Here is a 27,221-nt window from a genome sequence, read left to right on the forward strand (position 1 = left end):
GTTCATGATGCTTCATTGTAGCTGTACTTTTGTCTATCCTGCAGATAGCTATAATGCTAGCACGTACAAATAAGGGTCCTTAACACTATTCATTTACTTAAAAAAAATATTTAAGCAAATACTAGGATTTTAAAACTGACTCTCTGACTGTATATAAGCTGACATCATATTTGAAACTTTTTAAAAATCAGAATTTTAAGGGAGCCTTTAGCTTATGCAGATATGCAGATAGAAGGCACACCATGCTTCCAACTCTCCAAAGGCTTTCCTTATCACAGCAGAGATCTTCCTCTGATTTTCTTTTCCTTTTTTTTTTTTTTTTACCATAAGCTAAAATGCTCAGAAGCTAAATAACAAACACGAAGCACTGTGTTCTCCTCGTGTATCCACTCTTTATTAAATAGGAGGCTTTGGCCAAATTATTTTCTTCATTTGCTGCAGAGTCTATTTCTTAATTTAGAAACCAGGCGTAATACAATCTGATTTCTCAGTCTTAGAGAATTGAGGTGATTATCTGAGATTATAGACGAAAAAGTGATTTTAAAGTATCTAAAGTGAAAATGCAAATATGAAGGATTACACCTGCACGTTGCTACTTTCAGAGGAGGGCAGGATCCATAAGGGGGATCTCTTTTGGAAAGGAGTTGAATACTAGTGTACATATCTCCAGACAAATTAGTTATCATCACAACAGTTTTCAACTCAAGACAATGTCTGTGAAAAACAAACAAACCCATGACTCCTCAAAATTCAGTTGCTCTTACCGGCTATTGTTATTCTTATGTTGGATCATTGTGGATTTGCAGAAAGCTCCTGGCTGGGTTTTGTTGAAGAGGGATTGAGAAATACTTTAAAATAGAGTCATCTTCTACTAGGGTCTGGGACAAAATAGCCCACAGTAGAAAATACATGGATTGGCAGCTGAGAGACCCACAAGGTTCAGGGGACAGAAAACGTGGAGGAATGGAGGACAGTGGTTGCATTCGCAAATGTGGAGTATCCTGAGGTTTACAGGAGATCTGATTCTTGACAAGTTCTTGCCTTTTTGGAGTCACTGGAACCTCATCAATACAATCCTGGGGATGCTGCAGGGTCTATAAGCTTCATTCTAATTCTAATGTACTTGAGTTTGAGTTTACACTCATGCTCTTAGATCTCCCTGCACCAGCCCACGTACTACTTTCTGTCCATGTTGGCAGTGACCGCCCTGCACCTGTGTGCCTCCATGCTGCCCACCATAAGTACATAATTAACTATGTACAACTAACACATAAGTGAATGTTTTAGCAATATGGTGTGTGTCATTTTATAGTATTTTTATGAAACCTTTTTATATACAGCTCTTATACTACACCTGTCAGAAAGGAGACACATTTCTCTGGAGTTCAAAAAAGGGAAAGAGTTTGACTGAGGAATTCAGTGAAAAATAAAAATTTCCTTAAGCGGAAAACAATAAATAAATCTTATGTAAACATTATAGTTTATTTCAGACTGAAATGGACACAAAAATTCCTCAGATTTCTGATACTATCTTTCCCATTGGATGTTTGCTTCTTAGCTTCTTCTGAGCACAGTCAGTCAATCCAGTCCATTTTCAGTCAATGCCATGAGTCACCCTCCCTCTAAGATTAGAAAAGTTGTGGACTCTGGGGAAAAGGCTGCTATTTATCCTTTCCTCAGAATCCCAGGAAACTGCTAGCCTGGAAGAACCAGGAAGCATCTTTCACTTGCATCATCCTTCACGAGAGAATAGTGCTCTCCCTGGAGCCCGGGTTCACCAGCTCCCACAATCCTCTTCATTCCTTCCTCCTAACTCTGAGCCTTCTGACTCCCTGTACACAAGGACTGGGGGAAGGAGAGAGCGTTCAGAGGTTACCCAGGAGCAGCAGAGCAGGAGCAGACTTACGCTCTCAATAACTTGAGTCACTGTCACCTGGTGTGTGTGGTGCAAAGGGCTCAGAGAGACTACAAGAGAAGGAAGTTAGAGATCAATTGCCTATAGTGGTCAGACGTTGATTTGCTTCTATAACCTCTGAGACCTGACATCAAGGACGTTCTCTGTGAAACCATCTTGTACAGTAGCTTCTCCTACAGTTGACTTCCCTGGGGTTCTACAATTAACTTAACTTGTGCTATATATGCTCTGAGCACTGTGTTATGTTAAACTGTTCTCAAAGCCAGATAATATACACAAAACTGTGAATCTTTACCTTTCCTTGGGAATTAGCTCCAAATGCTCATGTCTGCTTCTTCTGCTTCCATTATTAATTCCTCGATATTTATTCTCACAGGGTTCCCTGGTCTAGACCAGTACCATCCCTGGTTTTCAATTCCCTTCTCCTCCATCTATGCTATGGTTTTCCTGGGAAACTGCATGGTGCTCCATGTGATCCGGACTGAGTCGAGCCTGCACCAGCCCATGTTCTATTTTCTGGCCTTGCTGGCCCTCACTGACCTGTGCATGGGGCTGTCCACAGTGCACACGGTCCTGGGGATCCTCTGGGGGCTCAACCAAGAAGTCAATCTGGATGCCTGCATTGCCCAAAGTTACTTTATTCATGGACTCTCGTGCACAGAGTCTGGAGTCCTTCTCGCCATGGCCTTTGATCGCTTTATAGCAATTTGCAATCCTCTGAGGTATACGTCCATCCTGACTAATAATAGAGTCATTCATTTTATGGTGACCATTTTGATGAGAAGTGCTTTGTCTATTCTTCCCGTCATCATTCGTTTGAAGTTCTTCCCTTACTGCCGTCCCCACATCCTCTCTCACTCTTTCTGCCTTCACCAGGACCTACTCCGGCTGGCCTGCTCTGACATCCGCTTCAACAGCCTCTATGCCCTGGCTCTAGTGATTTGTACTTTGTTGTTGGATGCCGTCCTCATTCTTATCTCCTATATTTTCATCTTGCATACGGTGCTGGCAATTGCATCCCGGGAGGAGAGGCTCAAGTCCTTGCAGACCTGTGTTTCCCACATCTGTGCTGTCCTGGTTTTTTATATTCCCATCATTGGTCTCACCATGGTGCACCGCTTTGGAAAGCATCTCTCACCTTTGGTTCATGTCCTTATGGGCAATATCTATATTCTCTTTCCACCCCTGATGAATCCAATCATCTACAGTGTAAAGACCCAGCAGATCCGAAGCAGGATGAAGAAGTGGTTTTCCCTGAAAATGGGGTGAAACCCTTGGGTTTTATCAGTAAGAATGTTTTAAGGTCAAAATAATAATGCTAGTCCCCATGTGTGCAACAAGATACAATTTGAATACTATTTTCTATAATGTTTTATTCTTTTCTAAGAACTTGAGCATTAAAGAACTTAAGTGACTTGCTAATGCAAGAGAGGTAATGAACTAAGTTTTGCTGATACACAATCCAGAGCAGGTTTCTGAAAGTTTACTGTAGGATACTCAAACCATTATGGATGAAACAATAAGGGGCTTTGTATTGTATTGTATATCCTTGCAGCATGATTGCCATATGAAAATTGTGTTATCCTGAGTTAATCAATATTTTCATTCCATTTAGTCACACCTCTACCTAAAATTTCAGAGACATGCCTATTTTTTAGGTTATTCAAGTAATGGACCTTATATCAAAATATATTATACAGTGAAATTGGACTTTCCTCATTCCTACAGGTGAGTTGAGTTACTATGATGTTGAGGCTTCCCTCTGCTCTATTCTCTTTCCTCTATTACTGACTTAATGCAAGTCCATTAAAGATGTTTTGGAATAAAAAGATGTATAACCCCTCTAGTCCAAAGACTTTCTCCTAATTTTTTTCAAGGTTATGAAGCTGAGACCTTATTGCGTTCAATTTTTCACTCTACAATTTTTCACTAAATATTGTATCATTAGGACTTCTTTGCGGCATTTTAAATTATCCATAAAGTCTGCAGAGAAGAGTTTAGTTTAGAAACTATTGCAAAGGCTCAATTGAGAACTGATCGTGGCCTCTCTTAGAGTAATGGTTTTGAAAATGGAAATATGATAAGAGATATGAATGATATTTAGGATATATAAACAAACTTTAATAGCATTTTGGGTTGGTGAACTTTGTTCACCTTGAATCTTTAATATTATGCAGAAATGTGCTGTGTGTCTGTTTCATCCTTTTCCAAATAGATGGGAACCATCTCAAGGAAAAATATAATTTCTGATTCATCTCTCTGCTTCCAGTGCTTTAGAATCCAATTACCAAGTTCTCCTTGAAAATATCTTCGGGGATAGGGCTCAGTTGACATTGCACCCATTCTGGAATTGCTGCAAAGACTTAAATCTCCAAGTTTTAAAATATCTTTTATCAAGATAGCAATCTCTACAGGATTAATCTTGCCGTGTCCTGAAAGCCACACCTGCTTCCTCAGCTGATGAGAAGATATCTCTGTATTAGTTTTCTACAGCTGCTATAAAAAATAACTGCAAGTCTAGCAGCTTAATACAAATTCATTATCTTACAATTCTGAGGGTTAGAAGTCAAAATAAATCATCAGGGTTCTGTTCTTCTAGAGGATCTAAGGGTGCATCTGTTTCCCTGGCTTTTTAAGCTTCTAGAGGCTGTCTTCATTCCTTGGTTGTGGCCTCAATATGACCTCTACTTCTGTTGTCCCATTATCTTCTGTGATCTGACCCTCAGACCTCCCTCTTATAAGGACCCTGTGATTACATTAGTTCCACCTGGATAGTGCAGAAGATTCTCCTAATCTCAAGATGCTTAACTTAATCACATGTGTAAAGTCCCTTATATCAGGCAAGCTAACACATACACAGGTCCTGAAGATTAGGACATTGTAGGGCCTGGGCCTTGTTTGCTCAGCAGAAACCCCCAGGCCCATTGCAACCATGTGTCCTTCCGGCTCCCTCCTGGGCAGGCAGCTCAGCTACTGGAATTTGTGATGATTTGGGCCTGGGCAACCCGGATCCTCCCTTATCCCACAAGAAGAACAGCCCATCTTACGGGGACACAGAGCCCCTCCATGTCTTCCTGGGAACGCTGGTTGTACCAAGGGTAGGCCTCTGGCAAGCATGCAGCCTTTATTCTTCTGCCCACTTAAGCAAGCTTGTCTTGAGGGGGTTGTGGGCTTATGCATGCTTCTGTCCAGCCAGCCTCCACTGGACACTCTCCCATAAGTAGGACTCAATAAACCTATATGCCTCATTTGCAGTCTCTGGCTCGTTTCTTCGGTCTCTTGGCACAATATCCTGCAGCCCTGGCCCAGCTGGTCCTGTGGCGGAACAGACATAAACACCTTTGGGGGGTAATTATTCAGTCATCTACTATCTCTATTTTGAAATCTCTGTATTGAACTCCTTTTGCTTTGGAATCCGTAGGGTTTTTGGTTTGTTTGTTTGTTTTTAGTTTAAGGAGTATGATGTGATAAGGACTTTATTTTTCTTGTGGTAAAATATACATGACATGAAATTTATAATTTTAACCATTTTACATGCACAGTTCAGTGGCATTACTATGTTCACATTGTTGTGCAACCATCACCATCATATCTCTCCAGAACTTTTTCACCATCCTAAACTGAAACTCTGCACCAATTAAACAATTACTCTCTACCTGCTCAATTTTTCCCTACTGCCAGCCCCTGGCAACCACCATTCTACTTTTCATCTCTATGATCCTGACTGTTCTAGACACCTCATTTAAGTGGAATCATACAGTAATTTCCCCTTTTTGTCTGGTTTATTTCACTTAATATATGTCTTTGAAGTTCATTCATTCTGTAGCATGTGTCAGAATTTCATTCCTTTTTCAGATTAAATAATATTCTTTTGTATGTATAGATTACTTTTTGTTTATTCAGTCATCCTCTAATGCACTTTTGGATTGTTTTCATCTCTTAGTTATTGTGAATAACACTGCAGTGAACATTAGAGCACAAATATTTTTCAAGTCCCTACTTTCCACTCTTTTGTGTATATATCTAGAAGTGGAATTGCTAGATCACATAGCAATTCTACTTTGATTTTTTCCAGAATTGCATACTGTTTTCCACAGCATTTTACATTCCCGTTAGCAGTGTGCAGGGGTTCGGATTTTTCAACATCTTTGCCATCACCTGTTATTTTCTGGTTTTTTGGCACTAGCCATCCTAATGGTGTAAAGTAGTATCTCATTGTGGTTTTGATTTTCACTTCACTAATGGTTAGTATATCGAGAATCTTTTCATGTGATAATTGAATATCTTTTCATTATCTATCTTCTTTGGAGAAGCCTATTCAAGTCCTCTGTCGATTTTTTGATTTGCTTCTTTTTTTGTTGCTGAGTTGTAGGATAGAATGCCTAGTTTTCTTCATTCATCCTTAAATTCTCTCTCGTCTAAATCTGATGTCAAAAAGTTTCCTTTATGTTATTTTATTTTCCACTTATGTGAAATTCTGCCCCAGTATGATGATAAATTCCAAAGATGGAGCAAGGTTCTATTTTCTCCTGTGTCCAGTCTGGTACATTTGTGGTTCTCTTTGAGAGAAGTACAAGATATAAGATAAGTTGTTCTTTATCAGGTAGTAGCTTGGAGTATCTGTGACCACATTGATTAACTATAACTTGGATGATGTTTGGAAAATGTTTAACAAATTATTCAACATGCTAACCTAAAGTGGTTTGCTGTGTGGCAATGGGTAAGTAAGCAAACTTTGGGGAAATATGGTATAATGTACAGCCTAAGGAGAATAAAGACTTTACCCATTGAAGAAAAGGAATATCAGTTCAGTTCAAAAATGTCCTGTCCAAAGACATAGCAGCATGAAAATACATATTCACTTTGGAAAAAAACTAGTACAAATAATGATTTTGTTACTTTGAAGTTGAAGTAATGCTCATCAAGAATCATATATGTTCTTGGTTATATCTGTTGCTTATTTTTTGTAATGAGTCATTTAACAAAATATCTTATAAACTGATAAGTGTGAAAATAAAAGGAATTGCTTTATAAAAATTAAGTTGGCTCAATGCACCCACTGTGTCCAGGAAGAGAGGCTGCAGTGTCTGAACTCTGGCCTGAGGCACCGGGGCACCTGCATGGCACAAGTGTCAGCGTTATTCAGGGCCACTGTCCAGGATGTGAGCGAGAGCAAGCTGCGGCCCATTTGGACCACCCTCGGCCTGACATCTCTGGCGGCAAACAAGATGAAATAGCTACTTAGAGATGAACTTGAACACGTGGGTGTGAAATTTGGTGTCTACACTGAGGATCGTAATGGCCTCTCTTATGCTTTAGAATCTATGAAGACCAGAGAAGATCCTGATGAAGTTGTGCAAGATGAAATCAGAGTGTTCATAAAAAGGAAGCATAGCTGATACTTTCAGAAATAGAAAGTAGACTATGTTCAAGGCAAATTATCTGGTGATTAAATAACCCAAACCTGAAAGGAATTTGTGGTTGTAGAAAAAGATTTAATGTTTGAGACCTCAGGACCACTCCTCAGGCTGTAAGCTCCGGGAATGATCATGGAAATCTTGGGGCTTACTAAAGAAATCGTGTGACTGTCACATTCTAAAGTTTACAATGTGTGGCTACTTTAAGTAGAAAATAAAGTAGTGCATTTTGAAAGAGAAAAAAACCCACTAAGCTGAATATTTTAGAGATGTGCAAATACATCCTGATATATTTTTGTCTTTGGTGTTGAATTTTCCTGAGAGACATTATTTCAAATGATTGAGAAAAGAGATAATAAACTCTGGAAGGATTCTATACCTTGATTCAGAATGTCAGTAATTTGTATTCCACTTAAAATGAGAAAAATAATTTTGAGGACTTCATTTTCCATGCAATTTATGCATGAGAGTACATGTGTAACACCTGAAAATATTCTAAGACCAAATTTTGGCTGCCTTTATATGAACATATTGGCAAATGAATATACATTTATGTTTCAAGACAAAATACATTCTATGAGGAATATATATACGTTCTTTCAATGATTCTATACTTACTGAATCTTTATAATGACTGAGTAATAGATGGGTTTTACTTTATTAGATTACAGGTCTTCTAGGATATTCATAATTAAAGAAATGCAAATTAAAAAGGGTAGCAAGGATGACACTGAAAGATGAGAACAGCCAACATAATAGAGGATTTTAAATCCTGCATGCATTTTAGCTGCCATTTATTCTGTACTCTATGTCATGATCTTTTCATAGATTGCATGTCATTGTTTTTATAACTTTAAGGACTATTGTTTTCATAGATGAGAGAAATATTGTAACAAAATTTAAGTCATTTGGCCAATATCATACAACTGGAGGAGAACTCTAGATATAAAACACTGTTTGATAAAAAAATATAATGTTTTATTTTGCCTCCTTATCTCCATCAGAAATACAATAGATTGTTTTAAAGGAAGAATCCAAGTCTTAAAGTTCTGTTCTTGCAGTCAGTATTTTCTTCTAAGATTACCCTTCCTCTCTGACTCCAATGTCCTCACTCCATACAGAATCTAAAGCCACGTCTGTGTTCCACATCTGTTCTCTGTTTACATTAGTAACAAACAGTGGGAGTTAGGAAAAAGCAATAACCAAGGAATTTATCATTTACATAAATTTAAAAATTCAGAACGTGTTCCGTTCACACCTCCTGATCTTAAACAATGAAGATGAAGACCCTTGACTATAGACTTCTATGGCACTCCGACTGGAGAGTTCTTCTCATGTTCTTTGTGTAAAAAGTATCCATGGTCAGCTCAGAGTTATAGTTAAGACAGGCTAAGTGTTTCAAAATTAAGAAGCCAAATACTGTTACTTCACAGATAGGGAAAACAAGACCCAAGGAAGGCATGGATAATTGGAAGTACATTTACCTAAGATTTTACTAGAAATGACTCTGAATGCACAGATTAGAACAGTGCTCCCTGCCAACCAGGAAGTCAGACACATAAGTCAATTATCAGTTTGTCAGGGCTATTTCTAAAAAGAAAGGGTTTAGATAGCTGCAGAGTTCCCAATTCATAGTTTGATTGATTTTGTAGCAATATTACTAGTAATAATAATGTATTTATGAGGAAATCGTCATTGCTTGAGAAACTAGAACATACCCTCCTGAGGTCAACACCGCGTTTCCTGCATAAAACAAGAAGTTCTATGTTGATCAATCTTTGATGCTTCAGGACATTATAGGTAAAATCGTTTTAAATATACTTATTGGGGAAAGTACAGGGACTATGAATCAATGTAACTGTTTTGTGTAAATGTGTAAAATGTCACTTCTCCAGTAAACCACAGTAAAAAATGTTTGTGTGAGCCAGCTCATATGGAAGACAGAATAGTTGATTCTGATTGGGAGTCGTGTAGCATCCACTGGTCAAAACTGACAACCACCAGAGCTGATTTCTAGACATAGGGATAGTTATTTGTGAAAAAGATCATAGGATCCAGATAGGTATCTCAAGAAGTTAGATCTTCTGTTCTTGGGAGGAAGAACTAATTTCCACAGCTCACTTTCAGTTTCATGAAGTTATAAATTATGAGTCCCTGTGTATAGTGGAAATGGTGTCCCGGATTTGGAGATGATGCCTTCTCAGTATTGATACATTCAATTTTAGCAGTCATTCAAAGCCAGAAAAAATATTCTTTCACTTATTATACCATTTCTTGACCTCTCATTTATAAACTCAACTGTTAAGAGCAGTCCAAGCCCGAGACTTAGTGTCCTAAATAAAGCTTTATGGGGACAACTGGAGTCAATAAGATTTAGGAAGGGAGACCCAAGAGCCTTGCAATACTTCTTTAGTATGCTTTCTCCACACAGAAACAGTAACAATAATAATAATAATAAAGGGGGAATTGGATACAATTTGTGGCCTATAGAGAAGATAATTTCATCACTGGTCCATTCCTCAGGAGAATAGCCTCCTAGCCCTTGTCCAAGTGCTGATGCTATTTTTATTCTGTTTGCCTCTGGGAATGGCTTTCTTTATCTTCAGACAATGCTACACCAACATGAGTAGGCACATGCACAAAAGAAGGCTGTAGAATTAAACTTGTGAATATGTATTCTCACAGGTGCCTGGGAAATCTAGAGGGAAATATTTAGAGAAATATAAAGGGAGTGTAAGTAATTGAAAATGTAATTGTATAAATGGGATTAACTCCAAGTAAGTATCAGCTCTGTATAGACATTCTGAAAAGGAGATTAATATTTCATTCAGGATTTGGCCATTTGTGACAACATCGATGGTCCTTGAGGGTATTCTGCTCAGTGAAACAAGTCAGAGGGAGAAAGTCAAATACCATGTGATCTCACTCATAAGTAGAAGATAAAAACAATGACAAACAAACACATAGCATTGGAGATTGGATTAGTGGTTACCATAGGGGAAGTGTGGGAGGGCAAAAAGGATGATTAGGCTCGCATGTGAGGGGATGGACTATAATTAGTTTTTGGGTGGTGAACATGATGTAATCTACACAGAATTTGAAATATATTTCGATGCACATCTGAAAGCTATATAATGTTATAATCCAACCTTACTGCAATTAAAAACAAAACAAAAAAAGCAGTATTTTCCCGCTCCCCTAACCCAGTCCTTTCCAATTTTCTTTCTGTTTTTTTTTTTTAAAGATTGGCACCTGGGCTAACACCTGTTGCCAATCTTCCTTTTTTTTTTTTTCTTCCCCAAAGATTAGAATCTGGGCTAACAACTGTTGCCAATCTTTTTTTTTCTGCTTTATCTCCCCAACCCCCCCCGTACACAGTTGTATATCTTAGTTGCACGTCCTTCTTGTTGTGGGTTGTGGGACACTGCCTCAACGTGGCCTGTCTGCGCCCAGGATCTGAACCCTGGGACGCCGCAGCAGAGCGTGCAAACTTAACCACTCGGCCATGGAGCTGGCCCCTCTCTTTTAAATACCTACTCCTATAAAACTCACCCTTGGATGTTAATACACAGCTCAGTTGCCTGTTTAGTGTCATTCACTCTGCAATGACAGTGCAGTGTTTGTTCCAATTTGAACATTTGCTTGCTTGCTAATTTCAAAAAGAGGTAAACATCTGGGAAGTCAGTTTCTATTTTTACAAAAGAATTTAGAGAGAGAGATTATAAAATGACTTCTTTTCAAATGGACTGTAGAACTCTAATACTGCCCAGTAAGTAATTTTACTTTTTACCTGTGTTGAGTAACAATAGATTTTCTTCCTTCAATATGTTGTACAAAATTCTTTTCAGAGAGATCATGAAATTCCAATTGTACATGAGCCCAAAAGGCAGAACAATGGCCCCCACCAATGTCTCAGTCTCCGGAGAGGTCCCTCTTCTCACCAAGATGCCCCTAGAGACCACCAGGTGAGTCTCCTGTCACCAAAGGACTGTCAGCCTTCTCTCTGGTGATTTTAGCTTGTAGCAATGAGTGAGTTTGTGCGTGGGCCCTTTAAGCCCCGGGTCTTTTGGACTTTCAGCCCATAGCTTTTCTGGGGGTGTCCTCGCTGCAGTTAATAGCCAGTGAAGCCACAGTTGGGCTGAGTCTGAAGTATGCTTATAGCAGTATTGGCAGGTTACTAACTCTGTTAGACCTTTAAAGAGCGTTTAGGAGGTGAAAATTCAAAGCATTTTTTTTTATTTGTTTATTAATTCATCATTCATCCTTTCTGAATACAGAACATGTCAATCTACCTGACTATGTAACTCTCTGTCATTAATTCCCATTATCATTCCCCCACAGGCTCACAAAGTTCCCTACTACGAGGCCAGTGTGCTTAGTTTACCATCACTACCTCTTCAGTCATGCAAAATCTCCTGTGTAAAATATCATCCAGGTAAGTGATCTTCTACTCATCAATGCTTAAAACCAGTCTGTCCTGTATTTCTCCCAAAAGAAATTCATTGATCAATATAGTCCCTAAATCATTGTCTCCCTACCCACCTCAGTTCCTGTAATGTTTTTGTCCCCTCTGACTCTGTGTTGATGTATCATCCAACTAATTCTTTTGAAATTTTTCTCTCGGCAGTGTAGAGCATTTAGTTTCTTGAATGAGATCATTGACTTTGAAATTACTCTCATCTAAATTTTCTTGGTTAAAAGAGGTTAGAGAATAAAAAGACATGGCGTATTTTATAATTAGAGTACAGAAATAATAGTTTAAAAGAGATAAATATTCTTGTATTTGGATTTTATTTTTCTTTCCTGGCAGAAAAACTAGTACACTTAGCATGTTTTAGTAATCAGGATGAAGAAAACAGGTGTTTTGTTTTGTTTTGTTGTTTTGTTTAATCTCCATGAATAAAAGCTTTCATTCATGTTTCACATTAGCTATTTCTTCACAGAACTTCAACATAAACCTACATCTCACCTTGAAAATGCGCACAACAGACACTACTCATACACAAGTTACTTATAGCCGTACATTCTGACAAATAGCTCATTTTTATTTCTATATCGTGGTCACATGCTATATTTTTCTTTTATTCAGGGCCATTATCCACTCTCTTTAATTCACATTCCTTTCTCACTTTTTATTCATGGTATAATATATTAGCTACTCCTTTGTCTCATGACACAATTTCTTTGCTCTTTTTGCTACTTACCAATCTGTACCTAGAAATCTTAAGTTTTGATCAGTATGCTTAGTTTTTCCAACAGAGAAGCTCAACAATACTAGAGAAAATCTCAATTCTAGAAGCTTTCCCAATAAAATTTATGCAGCTTTGAATTCCCTGGCTGATTTCTAGACATGTTTTTCTTAAATTTTACCTGTCTCTTCAACTTTCTATGAAAACCATACTATAATCTCTTGGCCATAAAATGCGGTTAGAATACAGTACACATGCAGAAACTCTCACCTTCTCCTGTCTCTGCAGCAGGACAACCTCTTCTCCTCTTGTAGGCTAATTTCCATAGATATGTTCTGAGTTTTTCATTTGTTTATCGTCTTTCCTTGAAAATCTTGTATTTCAAGCATCTGCAATACACTTGTTCTTTCCCTACTCCAAACTATTTAGATTTTAGCACATTTTGTAATACGAGAAGCAATGATCTCCCTCTGCTAAAATTCCCTGTCTCTCATTTCATTTCTAGCTATAACCCTGAATTAATCACTATGACTTGTATTTTTCTAATTAAGCATATTTCAAACCACAATGATAGCCATTTGCATCTGTAATGTCAAGTTCACTTTTCTGGAAAAAAATAAAAATGATCCTCTTTTAACAAGCACAATACATTTTTTAAGGACTCTTCTCAATTGATAATTGTGCAGTACTTGACATTATTTTTTCCTTAAAATACATATTTTGTTTCTGTAATCACACTCTATCTTATTTTTTCTTCCGTCTCAAAATATTCTCCCTTTATTCCTTTGTCTGACTCCCTTTACACTGTTGAAACAATAAATTCCATTGGCAATTATGTTCATCTCCATGGTTCTTTTTCTACTCTTATTCCAGATGTCCTCTCCTGGCTAGATTGCCCAGTTGCATAGTTGCACTCACCACTGACAAAGAGTAAATAAACATTGACTTTCCATAAACCTAACTTGACAGCAGAACTCATATATTAAACTATCTTTTAAACAGTTCCAGCTTGATAGAAAAGAAATAAATCAGATTTGAAGTTTCTTTGAATTAAACTCACTTTTCTCCTTGCTGTTGGCAGAGACTTTCTTCCCAACCTCTTGATTCCTGTTGATGCATAAAGAAGGAAATAATGACCTTGGAATTTTGGGGAAGGCAATCCCTACCCTTGATTCCAGTTCATCATTTACTTTGCCAGCAAGATGAAGATGCAGAGCAACTCATAGGATTTACACTGAGAAAAGCGTTAGTTATATAAAAGTCATTTTGGTTTTTTTTTACCATTGGTGGTCTCTCTAAATCTTTTTCTCTCCATAAATCATTGTCTTTCTGTCTTTCTCTGTCTCTTTCCGTTTTACTTCTTATCTCTCCAACACAGTCAAGCCCAGTATGTTTGTCTGTCTACTTCTTTTATTTTTTTATTTTTATTGAGGAGGATTAGCCCTGAGCTAACTACTGCCAGTCCTCCTCTTTTTTTGCTGAGGAAGCCTGGCCCTGAGCTAACATCTGTGCCCATCTTCCTCTACTTTATATGTGGGACACCTACCACAGCATGGCCTGCCAAGCGGTGCCATGTCCACACCTGGGATCTGAAGCGGCAGGCCCTGGGTCGCTAGAAGTGGATCCTGCGAACTTAACCGCTGCGCCACAGGGCCGGCCCCATGTCTTTCTACTTCTGATGCTACGTGGTGAGTAACCCCATTGTTGAACGGCTATGGCTGGTTGAGGAAGTCTCTCTACTTCAATGAAAAGTAGTACAAAAGCTTATTTTTGCCTGATATTCTAGTATTCTGATTTAATCTGGCTTCTCCAACCTTGTATCAATATACAGGTGTCAGAACAGCTATGAGGAGAACTCTTATTGTGTGTAAACTTACATGGAAAAATTTTCTTATTTTCTCTAGAAAAAGAAAGGATAACGTACTTTTCCTTTAAAGCCAGTCATACATTCAGTGTCTAAATTATCAGCATATAGTAGATAAATTATAGAATATACTATTACTATTATTGTTTTTGCTACCTTTAACTTAACCCTGATGCAAAGCTATTATCAGTCTTAAGGAAATCTATCTTAGAATTTTAAAAACCAGTTTAGATTCTGGACTTTCTTTCATCCTTCCCTTTGCTTATAATCCTTTTTACCTTAGGTTTCCTCCTCTACCCAATGTCTTTCCCACCTGACAAATATCAGTTTATTTTTTGACTCTCAGCTCAAGCATCGTCTCCTCTGTGAAGTATCTCCTGATGGTCTTAAGCAGAATTCCAAATTCTTCCTTTGTGTCTTCAGTGTAAGACAATGACTATTTTTTGAATGAACCCTAGTGAGAACTAATTACTTTGGCAGTTTAGTTTTCCTGGATCTGTTTAATATCAAAAAGGATATCAAATTTAATGTGGATGCAAATCTATTTGTCCTGCTTCCAAGAGAGTATCTACATGGAGATGGAGTTGTTGGGAATTAGAAAACATGAAGAGACAATTTAAGAAAAATGCTAAAAATCTGATTTTTTTAGGATAGGCTTTCTTCATTTTCATTTCAGCATTATCTTTATATATTCGTCTAAGGCAACAAACCTGTTTTAATTAAAGATCTGAAGAGATTCATCATGGATAAGAGAAGGGAAAAAAAGGTGAAAAATGCTCATTAGACTAAGAGGTACTCAAGACCTAGATAGAATTCTGACAACAGAATTATTATTTTCTTTAAAGATTTCTGCTCAGAGTGACCCTTATGAACAATAACAATGTGCAATTCCCCCACACTCTTCTTGGATCCTTTCTAAATAGTTCTCTATCTAGATGCCAGAAGCATCTATTAGAACACATACTCATAAGTTTAGTTCTTCAGCTTATGTGCATTCACCTACTCATGTGGTGTGGTTATGAACAGTGCAGTTATAAACATGTAGTTATGAATGAATCACTTTCAAATAGGCAAATATAGATCAGCAGTTGGGCAGGACTATGATGCAATTCTCCTGAGGAAGAGAAAAGTGATGAATTATATTCCCTGTGGTCAATACAACGTAATCTATCTACTTTTATTAAAAAAAAAATTGGTTTGAAGATGGGATATAAAAAAATAAATCCAAGGCCCCTTGACCTCTACTCCCTACTCCCTGAATCTTTGTGATGTCTGTTCCTATCCCACAGAGCTTGACAGCAGAAATATCACTGTCTGGCTGCCTTTCAAGCCTAAGTTCGTAACAAACAGGTCAAGAAACGCCATCACATAACATATAATTTTTTTTCTGGCTTTGAATGGATTCTAAAATTGAATATATTGATGGTGGGAAGAAGAAGTCATAACCAATTTTAGGACAACATTTCAAGTATATTCAGACACTCATATCCATTTCATTAAGCTGAAGAAGAAAGGTATAAATGGGTTTTCCAACAAGAGCTGATCTAAATAATTAAACTGTTTGGACCCAAGTATTTTTTCACATGTAATTGTCCTTTAATTGTAGAAAGCACCCCTAGTGGTAGTCGATTTTGATGAGCTAATTGTAGGAAACTCCCAATATTTAGAATCAGCTATCCAGTCTTCCATTTGAGTTGGTTCATAGAAACGGATTACTGTTATTATACCAGCAAACTGTTATTTTAGACAAAACTGAATTAAACTGGTTCCTGATGGCTGTACTCCTTCCAATACATTTATTTAAAATTATTTTACGTAGACTATCCTGTACTATTAAAGTGTGGTTGATACATATTTTGCTGTTTTAAACAGGAGAAAGTTTGTTGATGTGGAATGGCCACATTTTGGTTTCTGAAGGGAAGATGATTTCCCCATAAATCTATTTTTTTGTTATTATTATTATTATTATTTTCATTTCAAAATCAACCAAACCGTAAATTTAGGAACTCTATAGTTAACATAATCCTTTCTCACTAGAAATAATCTTATTGAACTGGTAATCAATTTACACTAAACTTCTTGATTTCCTGGTCAGTGGAAGATGGAGCATTCAGAATATTCAGAGCTATTTCTAGTACAGTCTTGGGTAACTATACTTCCCATTACTCTTGACTATTTTTTGTGACTCATTTGGGCCTTACTCCTCATATCTTTAAAGTGATGGCATTGGCCTCCTTAATCTTGAAACTTTTAGCCTGTCCTACCATAACTTTCCACCAAAAATGAACTCACCAAAGATCTTCACATACACACAGAAAACCTGAAGACCTTCATGTTCTAGAAATGTGATGGAAGTGGAAGTCTTCATGAGAGAAACTTGATCTTCATTGTTGAAAGTAAAATAGATTATATATGTATTATGTATATATATATGTGTATACTACACTCAAGTATACAATTTAGGAATATATAACATCATTTATGAATACATATGAAATATACATACATGTATATTTATGTTTCATGTAGTTTATGAAAATCTTGCTTATTACTTTTTCCCACTGCCCATAGTTATTATTAATGGAAACTGAGGACAGTTCTTCAAACACCGTAGATCATACATCTGAATTTACTTCTTTGAATGGAGTGAGGTGATTGGAGGAAGAGGAAAGGCAGCTTTGGAATTAAATAAAGAATGCAAGGAGAATACTCTAAGACTAGAATTGTTGCTTTAACACTCTAAATCTCTCCTCTTTTTGTATGACATTAAACACATTATTTAAATCTAGGATGACACTTGTTTCCATTACGGAAACAATAATTCTTGGAATTATTGAAACCATGAAGTGGTTTATGAAAAGTATGGGGTATATAGCACTAAATAAATGATAGCTAATATGTATATGGATTTGAAAATTTTTAATTATTTGGTGCATCTCATCTTCCACCTGTATATTTATCACGCTGATTTCACATTTCTACAAAAGTTTCAGCAGTTTCTATGTTATGATAAGCTTTTATAAGTATAGGGAATCATTGAAAGACATATATGGAACTAATAAAATTTATTTTTATTTGAGACAGAAATTACAATCCTCCACCTTTTTTTAATGTAAAATCAGTCAAAACTCATTCTTGAAATGTTGTCATATTTCTAGGTATGATTTTTCTTTCATCAACCATAGCAAAAAGGCACTTTCCAAAATTTTTTATCTCCATTTCCTTATAGTGAAATAAGAAATTAAAAGACATTGTGAAGGAGAGCACAGAATCCTTCCAGAGCATATTGAATTTTCCCAATCACTTACAGTAATATATTATAAGTAACTTCAATTGCAGATATAAAAAATAATGTTCTGTTGTATTTAAGATTTTCTAAAATATGGAATATTTGTATTTTTATAGATAAAAATGGGATTCGTGTAATGCAATCCCATGTATTTTTTACATATTTCAGTACTTTACATCCTATTTACCTAAATGGCAGATTATAAAAATAAGAGTTAAGGAACCAGCTCCATGGCATAGTGGTTAAGTTCAGTACACTCTGCTTTGGTGGCAGCCAGGGTTCATGGGTTAGAATCCTGGGTGCAGAGCTACACCATGCTGTGGCAGTGACCTAGACACAAAATAGAGGAAGATAGGCGCTAATGTTAGCTCGGGGTCAATCTTGCTCCAGCAAAAAAAAAAAAAAAAAAAAAAAGAGGGACATTGGAAACAGATATCATCTCATGGAGAATCTTTCTGAGCAAAACAAAAAAAACACAAAAGTTAACTCATGAATACCAAAATGCAGATATTCTCTGGCTCTTGATGAGCATAGAATTGAATGGAAGGAAAAATAATATGTGGGTATAGAAAGAAGACTACAAGACATATGCCACTAGTGTAACATGGACATATAGGAATCTATTTTTTCTGTTAAATGGATGTTGGTTAAGAGAACATGCTTTTTGCAAGTTTTTCCCCCAAATCAATATGCAGTCTCACGTTGCTGTATTTTTACCCAGAATGGTTTCTCTCTCTGAAATGATATGCCTCCATCATGGGTAAAAAATTTAGTTCCCATTGGACTTAACATTCTAACAGAATACTCCCTAACAACTTTGTTTACTTTCCCTTTGCTAACATAAAAACCTACCAATAAGTAAAAGATGAAAAATGGAGTTTATTAAATTTTCCCCATTAAAATTATGCAACATACAGTGAATCAATGTCATCACAAATCCGCCAAGCTAGTACATGGTAAAGAATTGTCCTTGGTTTACATTAATAACTGTGTGCAGTGGGAAAAAGTAATAAACAAGGTTTTTATAAACTACATGAAATATATATCTAACATGTATGTATATGTTAGATGTAACATATGTCTATTTCATGTGTATTCATAAATGATGATATATATTACTAAATCATAAACTCGAGTGTAGTATACACATATATATAATTTATTTTCTTCAATCACTGTTACTTTCTACAATGAAGATAAAGACTGTCTTCGGGCGGCCCTGTGGCAGAGTGGTTAAGTGCGCGCGTTCCGATTCTCGGTGGCCCAGGGTTCGCCGGCCCGGATCCTGGGTGCGGACGTGGCACCGCTTGGCATGCCATGCTGTGGCAGGCGTCCCACATGGAAAGTAAAGGAAGATGGGCACGGACATTAGCTCAGGGTCAGGCTTCCTCAGCACAAAGAGGAGGACTGGCAGTAGTTAGCTCAGGGCTAATCATCCTCAAAAAAAAAAAAAAGACTCTCTCCTGCAGACTTCCATCACATTTCCCGAACATGAAGGTCTTCCTCAGGTTTTCTGTGTGTATGTGAAGATGTTTGGTGAGTTCATTTTTGGTGGAAAGTTAAGGCAGGACAGGTTCATAATTTCAAGATTTAGGAGGCCAATGCCATCAATTTGGAGAGAGAATGTTCATTACGGATTAAAAAGATAAGTGGAAGCTTATCAGCAGACAAGGGAAAATAGAATCAAGTTCAAAGGTAAAGTAATTTTAACATCACAGAAAACTAAAACCATGTAGTATGATCCCAAAGCTGCTAGAAGATCTCGAACACACAGAAGGGAAGTTGCGGCAAGATTGTGGTCTGGAGAGATTGGCAAAGGTTATAAAGTGAGTTAACTCCTTTTTGAATGAAAGGATGCTTTTAATGGTAAAATCTTAAGACTACTAATCATATTTGCCTTTTGAAGGATAACTGATTTTGTGAGAAGATTGGGCTTTATAAGGAAAAGCCAGAAACAGGAAAAATAGTTAGGAGGCTATGGCATAGACTATGTGGGAGTTAGGGAATATCATAGCTAAGGCAGATGGAGATGGATAAGATATGCTATATTTGATGGATATCAAATAAGTCAATTTAGCAAGCTTTAATAGCTGCCTGCTTTCACTATTAAAGTTACAGAGATGGAGACGTCAAGGATAACTCTTTGATCTAAATGACTGACTGTTGTTGCCAGCAAATGAGATACAATCAGATGGTAGGGGAGCTTTGAGGAAAAATAGAGTATTATTTGGGATATCTTGAAGAGAGATTATTTACGACATTGATGAACATATATATTTATTTCATAACAGAGAGTATGGAAAGTATCGCATGTTCTGTTAGCGTCATGCTCTCTGAAGTAGTAAATTCCAGGCAAGGGACTTTGCTAACTGACTCAGATGCAGCTTAAATGCCAAAGCCCTTGTGGCAGAAGGAGCACTGCATCTGTATGTTTCAGAAGCAGGTACAATGAAAGACCAACAGGGAGCTTGGAGAGTGTAGGCAGGTGTTCTGACTTCCTTGGCAATCTTTCTGCTGAACATAAAGGAATGAACAATCTAATAGGTTTTATTCAAAATAGACTAAGAGGAGATTGAGAAGACTCTTTAGAAGGCCATGCTCTTGGAATTGTTCTCTGCAATTCCTTGTGTTCCACGTTCTAGTACACTGAAGGGAGCCTGGTCCCTCTTTAAGTCAAAGCTACTTAACATCTTTCTCTTAGTATTATCTAAAAGTAAATTTATTGACAATTAAAGACATACATTTGTTAATAAGTATACAGATGCATCACAAAACAGTTATTTTTTATCCTAGGTAATTTTATTAAATAGAAATCATGTTTATAGTTCCAGGTGTATTATTTTGCTTGCTGCACACCTTGTTCTCTGACAAAGTCTCTTAAATTTTTGGTTCTTCCAAAAGCAGGAAAAATCATTGCACTTGGACAAATCTAGAAAGATATCAAGTACTCTTTTTATTAAACTTAAAAACCTTTCATTTTTTAAGCATTTAGAACTCCTAGTTTTTGTTTCGATTTCTTATCAGTTTCTGGGGTTATAGGCCTCACCTGTGATGGAGCAATTCTCTGAGTTTCGGCATTCTAGATAAGCTTTAAAATCTGAAGTCTCCTGAAATGTTTTTAATGAATAATTCAAATTTGAATCCTCACTTTCTAACAAGGAAATATCTCAGATACCCATGTAGGCCCGGAGTAGCATATTTTAATAGGAGAATGCACATGTCATAACCAGAAAGTTTTTCTCTATCTAGATAGTATTTGGCAATTCAAACGGAAGCATTGTTAATAGAAGTATTTATTAATATTTATTGAGTTTTATATCAGTGGAGTTCAGGAACAGGAATCTAGATATTGGAAGCAACCAGAGCTTTTTTAAAAAGGCATGTTATGAAAAACGACGTGCACATTCCAGAATTATGATACTAGGAGGAAACGGGATCCTAGGAAGGTTAGAGAGCAATTATCAGAACAAAAGGACAAGGTCAGAGCGAGATTCCTAGGAAGATACTTGTGGCAATGAGACCTAGAGGAACGGACGGTAGCAGCTCTTCTCTTCATTTCCATTAGGCAGGATGGATACTAAAGCCAGAGGTGAGGCGAGGACCCGAGTGGACAGAACACCAATCAGGCTTACGTTATCCCCCTAGCTGCAAATTTGTCCCTGACAGCAATATTTTAATTATCGCAAAGAACGGAGAGATAAAGTTTTCAAAAAAATTTTTGACGGAGGCAGCTAACTTATTTGCAACCTTTTGTTTTCATCACTTAAAATGCTAAATTAGTTTAAATGTAAATCTTTTAAAACAGATTATGTATGGCAACTTTCAGAATGTTGAATAAAGTTAACATTTCTGGAATGACTCAGAAAAACCTTATCACTTCATCCTTAATGCTTGAAATATAGTATATGTTTAGTAAAATTGGGTGGATTAAAAAATGTAGTCACATAAGTAGTACTTGTCTTTGAATTACATAGGAAGGCCAAATTGTGAAGATATAACTGATGCTGGGTCGGTGAACCGAGGAGTTGAAAGAAAGATTTCCTGGACTGTCAAGTTCTGGCAGTAGTGCTTTTTATTTAGAGAATAGTGTGGAATAGCATGGGGACAGGACCCATGGGCAGTAAGAGCTGCTACAATCATGGGTTGAAGGAAGGGTTAAATTTAAGGTGTAGGTATGTGAGTTATCTCTTTATAAGACGAAGGAAAGAATATGTAAAAAAAGTTGTTAAAATGGTATCAGTGCAGGTGGGGTCTGGCTACTGACTGGTCCTATAACTTTTAGATAAGAATCAAACCGGATTAAGTAAATGGCTGAAGCCACCACCTTAAATATTATTTTTAGCTAAAGACAAAGGAGGACGTTGGGGGTGGAGGGGGCGTCGATCATGGTTGCTTACCACACAAGGACAGTAAACAAGACGCAGATTTAAGTCCTTGCCTCTGGTGTTGATTAAGAGTTTCTAGAGGTAAGGTCATTCTCCCGTTTTCCTGGTACAGAGAGGGAGACACCTTACAGATGGAGATTTCCTTTACAATGTAAATGTCTCTTAACAAAGGGTAAGTGAATTCTACTCCTTCCTGTCTGTAGTTTTTAAAAGTAACCAGTATAAAATAATCCTCATCATAACCACTGCAAAAATGTATGTTTAGAGAATGTGCATTTAAAATTCTAAAGGATGATTTGCATTGTTCTACTGTTTTCAGCTAATATTCTTGACTTTAAAGATATGCTTTTAATATCCTGTTCATCTTCTGATTGTCTTTAAGACCTTTTCTGAAATAAGAATACACTAACCAGAGGTGAGGGTAGGAGTTTATTATTTTTAGTGTTCACAAGAATTTTGCTCACATTAAAGCTTCTTGCATTTCTTATTCTGCATTCCTGATTATCTGTTGCCTATTCACTAGTATATTGTTAAAGTTACAATTGTCTTTTGTATAACCTGATTATTATTGCGCATGTGTGTGTGTATGTGTAGTTCTTTATGTATTTCCACACTGGATCAAAAATTCCCTGAGAACAATGGCCTTTGCCTTAAGACTGTCTAAATCACACAACCCTGAAAAATCTTAGGCACAAAGAAGCAAAAATTTTATCACTACCTGCTTACTTAGTAGATAATAAAAATGAAAGAGTAGAGTAGAATAAATCTGCACAGAGAGGGTAAAATTTTAAAAGAACTTAATTCAGTCTTTTTATTTGCAGATGAAGATAATGGGTTCAAAACTGTGAAGTGATTTACCCAAGGGCTTATGGAAATTTTAGAGAAAAGCCAGCACTTCAGAGAGGCTGTTAGAGAGTGTCTAAAATCTTCATACAGAGGACCATGGAAGAATCACTCTGTCATTCTGCTTTCTGCCCATAGGGGATTAGCCTGGCTACTGGGTATATGAGCAGGTGAACTCTCCAGTTTTAACACAGCAGACAATGCTACACGTTGCTACATCTCACCGTTCTTCCTGGTGGGTATTCATGGTTTGCAAGATTTTCACTGCTGGATTGGCTTCCCTGTGTGCCTTCTGTTTGCCCTGACCCTGCTAGGGAACAGCCTAATCATCATTACCATCAAATTAGAGCTAAGCCTACACCAGCCAATGTATTTCTTCCTTTGTGTTCTGGTGACAAATGACATGGCTCTTGCCTCTTCCGCAGCCCCCATGATGCTTGGCATCTTCTGGTTGGATGCTCACAGGTTTGATTTTAATATTGAATGTATCTAGCACAAATGTATTTTATCCACGCATATTGCATATTTGAGTCAGCAGTCCTACTTGCTATGGCCTTAGACTGTTTTCTAGCTATTTGCATTCCACTGTGTTATACCACCATCCTGCCAACACCAATGGTCATTAAAATGGGTCTAGGTGGTGTGACCCAAGCTATCCTTATGGTTTTGTCCTGTCCACTTCTCATTAAGAGGCTACCAGATATGACATATTACACCAAACATGTCATTAATCATGCCTATTGTGAGCACATGGCTGTTGTGAAGTTAGCCAGTGCCAACACCCTCATTAACAGAGCATATGGAATCTCTGTAGCCCTTTCGGTGATGGTATTGGACCTAGGGCTCATAGCCACATCCTATATCAAAATCTTCCAGGCAGTCTTCCGGCTCTCCTCCCAGAATGCCCGCTCTAAAGCACTGAGCACCTGTGCTGCCCATGCCTGCACTATACTTGTCTCCTACACACCTGCACTGTTTAGGTTCCTAACTCACCACATTGGCAAGAAGGTACCTCCAAGTGTCCATATAATTTTTGCAAGTTTGTACCTTGTGGTGCCTCGCACAATCCCCTGGTGTATGGTGCCAAGACCAAGCAGATTCGTGACCGAGTGGTTGGTCTCTTCTTCCCAAACAAGGAAATTTATGAAAATTAAAATACTTAAATACAAACCTTGGTTGTTAGTATCTGTTTTATGAAGTCAGAGTGCATTAACCATGGGTGCAAACTTGTCCCCAACATGCTGTTTCTCAATTCAGCTATGCCTTATTTAACAGAAATATTAGTTGCTGCACAGTTATTTCTTTTCTCTATTTTCAATCTTTTATATATTTTCCCTTCTTTCTTTTAGAAATAAGGTGATGCATTTTCATGGGACACTTTCAGTAAATGTTGGCAATAGTTATTTATTACTGACATTGTTTCATATTCTATATTTATTCATAACATTTTCTAACATCCACAAATGTGAAATGGCTAGTCTAATTATTGAAACAATTTAAAACTTCTCAATACTTTGGACTATGCAATTTATAATAACAGGGTTTGGGTTTTTTTTTCATTTTGAATTGTTTTATGCTGTGTTTAATAATTCTGGAGTAAAAACTAATTTTTTCAAGTTTTTTTACTTATTATAAGAGGTATAATAATGGTTTAATATTCAAATAGTGGTCACTGTGTGTTTGTCTGTTTACTAAGCCTCTGACATGCAATTATTCCTTTAGTCCACAGAAGTATACTATGAGATAGGTGTTGTTATTATTCTCATTTTATCAATCAGGAAACTGAGACACTTATTGGTTATAGAAGTTGCACAAGGTGGCTCAGCTAGGAGATGGCCATGTCAAATTTGAACCCAGGGCCTCTGGGGTTAGAATGCATGCTCTGTACCACGTTATATTGTTCACCATGACAGCAGTCTCATACTAATTATTCACTTTAAGAATACGGAAACTTATCTATCTAAATATTTTATATTTTATACTCCTACATCTGTTCTTCTTTTAGATATTGTGGCGGATTTTTTGTGTCTCCCTCAAACCTTTCATACCTTATAAATTTTATGATAGTATTTTGGCAAACCTCCAAGCAAAACTTACTTCTGTTTTACTAGAGAAATGTCCAATCAGTGCAGCCAGGTAACATTATGACTATAATCTTCAGACTTGAGTAAAGCTAGAAGAGTCTGAAAATCCTACTTATCCACATGCAGTTCCCTCTTCTTTAGCTTCAGAGAATATCAAATTTTCAATCACATTCATTAAGTGCTGCAACTGAAAACCATTCACTTCTTAATTAAGAATATGAGTTTACTATGCATGGAGCACAGAGGAAACTACTTCAAGCATATCTATCAATGCTGTGTGCAAAACATCTGTTTACTTTCAGGTCATTTCGTGAGATGAGCCTTCATGGAGATGAAAATTGTTGATTTTCGACCAACGATGGTATATATTTTTCAAATATTTAATGGACATCTGTATGTTTTCAGTTGAATTAGCTCCTCAAATCTTTGACTTTTTATATATTTCTGCAATAGTCACATTCCTGTTTATTGATGACTGTATATGTACCTTATTAACTTTTGTATGTCTTATATTGCAAGTAGTTGTGTTTCCTTATAGTAATGTAATTCTTCCGTTTATTCAATAAGTAAATCTTGAATGGCTCTATCAGCTGTTTTAGAGCTAGAGTTCTGGGAAGAGAAAAGCCAAGTTCAAACACTGCTTTCATCACTAATAGCTGGGTGAGTTTCATTTTTAACTTTGTAAATTTTGAGTTTCATCTTTGATTAAATGTAGAAAACAGTTTTTATACTTTATAGTATCAGATTAAGATTAAATGAGGTAATGAATAAAACACAATCATGACAATAGTCAGCAAAATCTTCTTCCATATATACCAGTGTCAATGTAATGATAGGCATTGGAAATATGAAGACCTAACTGACTTTTGCTAGTTGCAAAGGTATTTTTCCAAATGCCTAAATAGAACTCCCAACTGGATAGCCCTACTAGGAGATCTCATTTCTTTATTCAGCATGTCCAAACGTAGACATTTTGTACTTCTTCACCCACCCAAACCGTCCTACAAAATTTCTTATCTCAGTGAATAACACATCAAGTCATTGAAATCAGTACAAGAGAATCAATTAATTGATAGATTTAGAATTTATTAAATGTCAAATATATACCAAAAAATACATGAAAAACTAAATAGTAAATAAAATGAATTAAGTAAAGAGAAAAACTCTGATATCTAGTCCAGGTAATGAGGAAAAAGATAAAGTCAATGTAATGTAGTTTAAAAATTGTGTGGATGATCATAGAACACCAAAAATAACTCTGTTCAAGAAAAATTTCTAATTAAGGCATATTGGAGGAGATATCAAGAACAGACTGAGTTGAGTCTTAAAGAAAGATGATAATATCACCAGGTAACAGGGCAAGGGTTTCCAAGAAGAAGTAACATCACAATGGAATTGAATAGACATAGTAAGAAAAGTGAAAATATATCCAGAAGAGAGTGATGTCATAAAAACAAAAGGATAATAAAGCTTCAAGGAAAAACATAATTAGGAAAGCAGCAGGGACATCCAATAAGGAGAGATCTGGCTTGTGGCACTATGAAGGTCATTGGTCACCTTAGGAAATAAAGGACAGTGCAATGGGAAGGATGGAAGGACAATACTATCTTGCATACAATGAATGACCTTGGCTCTAGGTGATAAATCTAATCCAAAGCCTGAACTTGTTTAATTAAATGGTCACACTTATTTTGCACTTATGGAGCCTAATGCTACTTTTGATCAACCACGCAGAATGCCAATCTGTCAGGTCCATGGGACAACCTATAGCACACCGGCTAAATCCAGCTTGCTGTCTCTTTCTGTAAATAAAAGTTTATTGGGGCACCACCATGTCCGTTAATTTATGTATTATCTATGGAAGCTTTTGCCCTGTGGTGTCAAAGTTAAATAATTAGGACAAATATCAAATGATCAAGAAAGCTTAAAACATTTACTGTCTGTCTCTTTACATAAAATGTTGCCTGATTTATAATTTAGAGCAACAATTCATTATATTATAATGATTTAGTCATTATATTCTTATACGATTGTCTTTATAGAACTGCCTTTAAGTTGTAACTTCTATCAAAATTTTCTATAAGAACCATGTGATAAAAGCCACAAAAATATTCACAGCTAAATTCTTGATAAGATATAGGTCTACTTTATCATTCGGTGTTTTCTATATATACACATTCATGTGTGAAATTTATTTTATAGTTTAGTTCCAAGAACACAGAAAAAATTCAGTGA

At 36.7% G+C, this 27,221-nt stretch overlaps 1 protein-coding gene and 1 pseudogene across 1 annotated transcript; both read left to right on the top strand.

Annotated features, from left to right (window-relative positions):
• The first annotated feature begins 2,233 nt into the window (after positions 1-2,233).
• OR51V27 (olfactory receptor family 51 subfamily V member 27) lies at positions 2,234-3,184 on the top strand. The gene has a single exon (NM_001391668.1). The coding sequence runs from the start codon at positions 2,234-2,236 to the stop codon at positions 3,182-3,184; it is 951 nt and encodes a 316-aa protein (NP_001378597.1).
• OR52AE15P (olfactory receptor family 52 subfamily AE member 15, pseudogene) lies at positions 23,096-24,026 on the top strand (annotated as a pseudogene).

This window comes from Equus caballus, chromosome 7 (genome assembly GCF_041296265.1).
Source record: "Equus caballus isolate H_3958 breed thoroughbred chromosome 7, TB-T2T, whole genome shotgun sequence".
Taxonomy (NCBI): Eukaryota; Metazoa; Chordata; class Mammalia; order Perissodactyla; family Equidae; genus Equus; species Equus caballus.

Excerpts from the sequence above, each read along its gene's own strand:
- OR51V27 (NM_001391668.1), top strand. The coding sequence starts at position 2,234 with ATGCTCATGTCTGCTTCTTCTGCTTCCATTATTAATTCCTCGATATTT.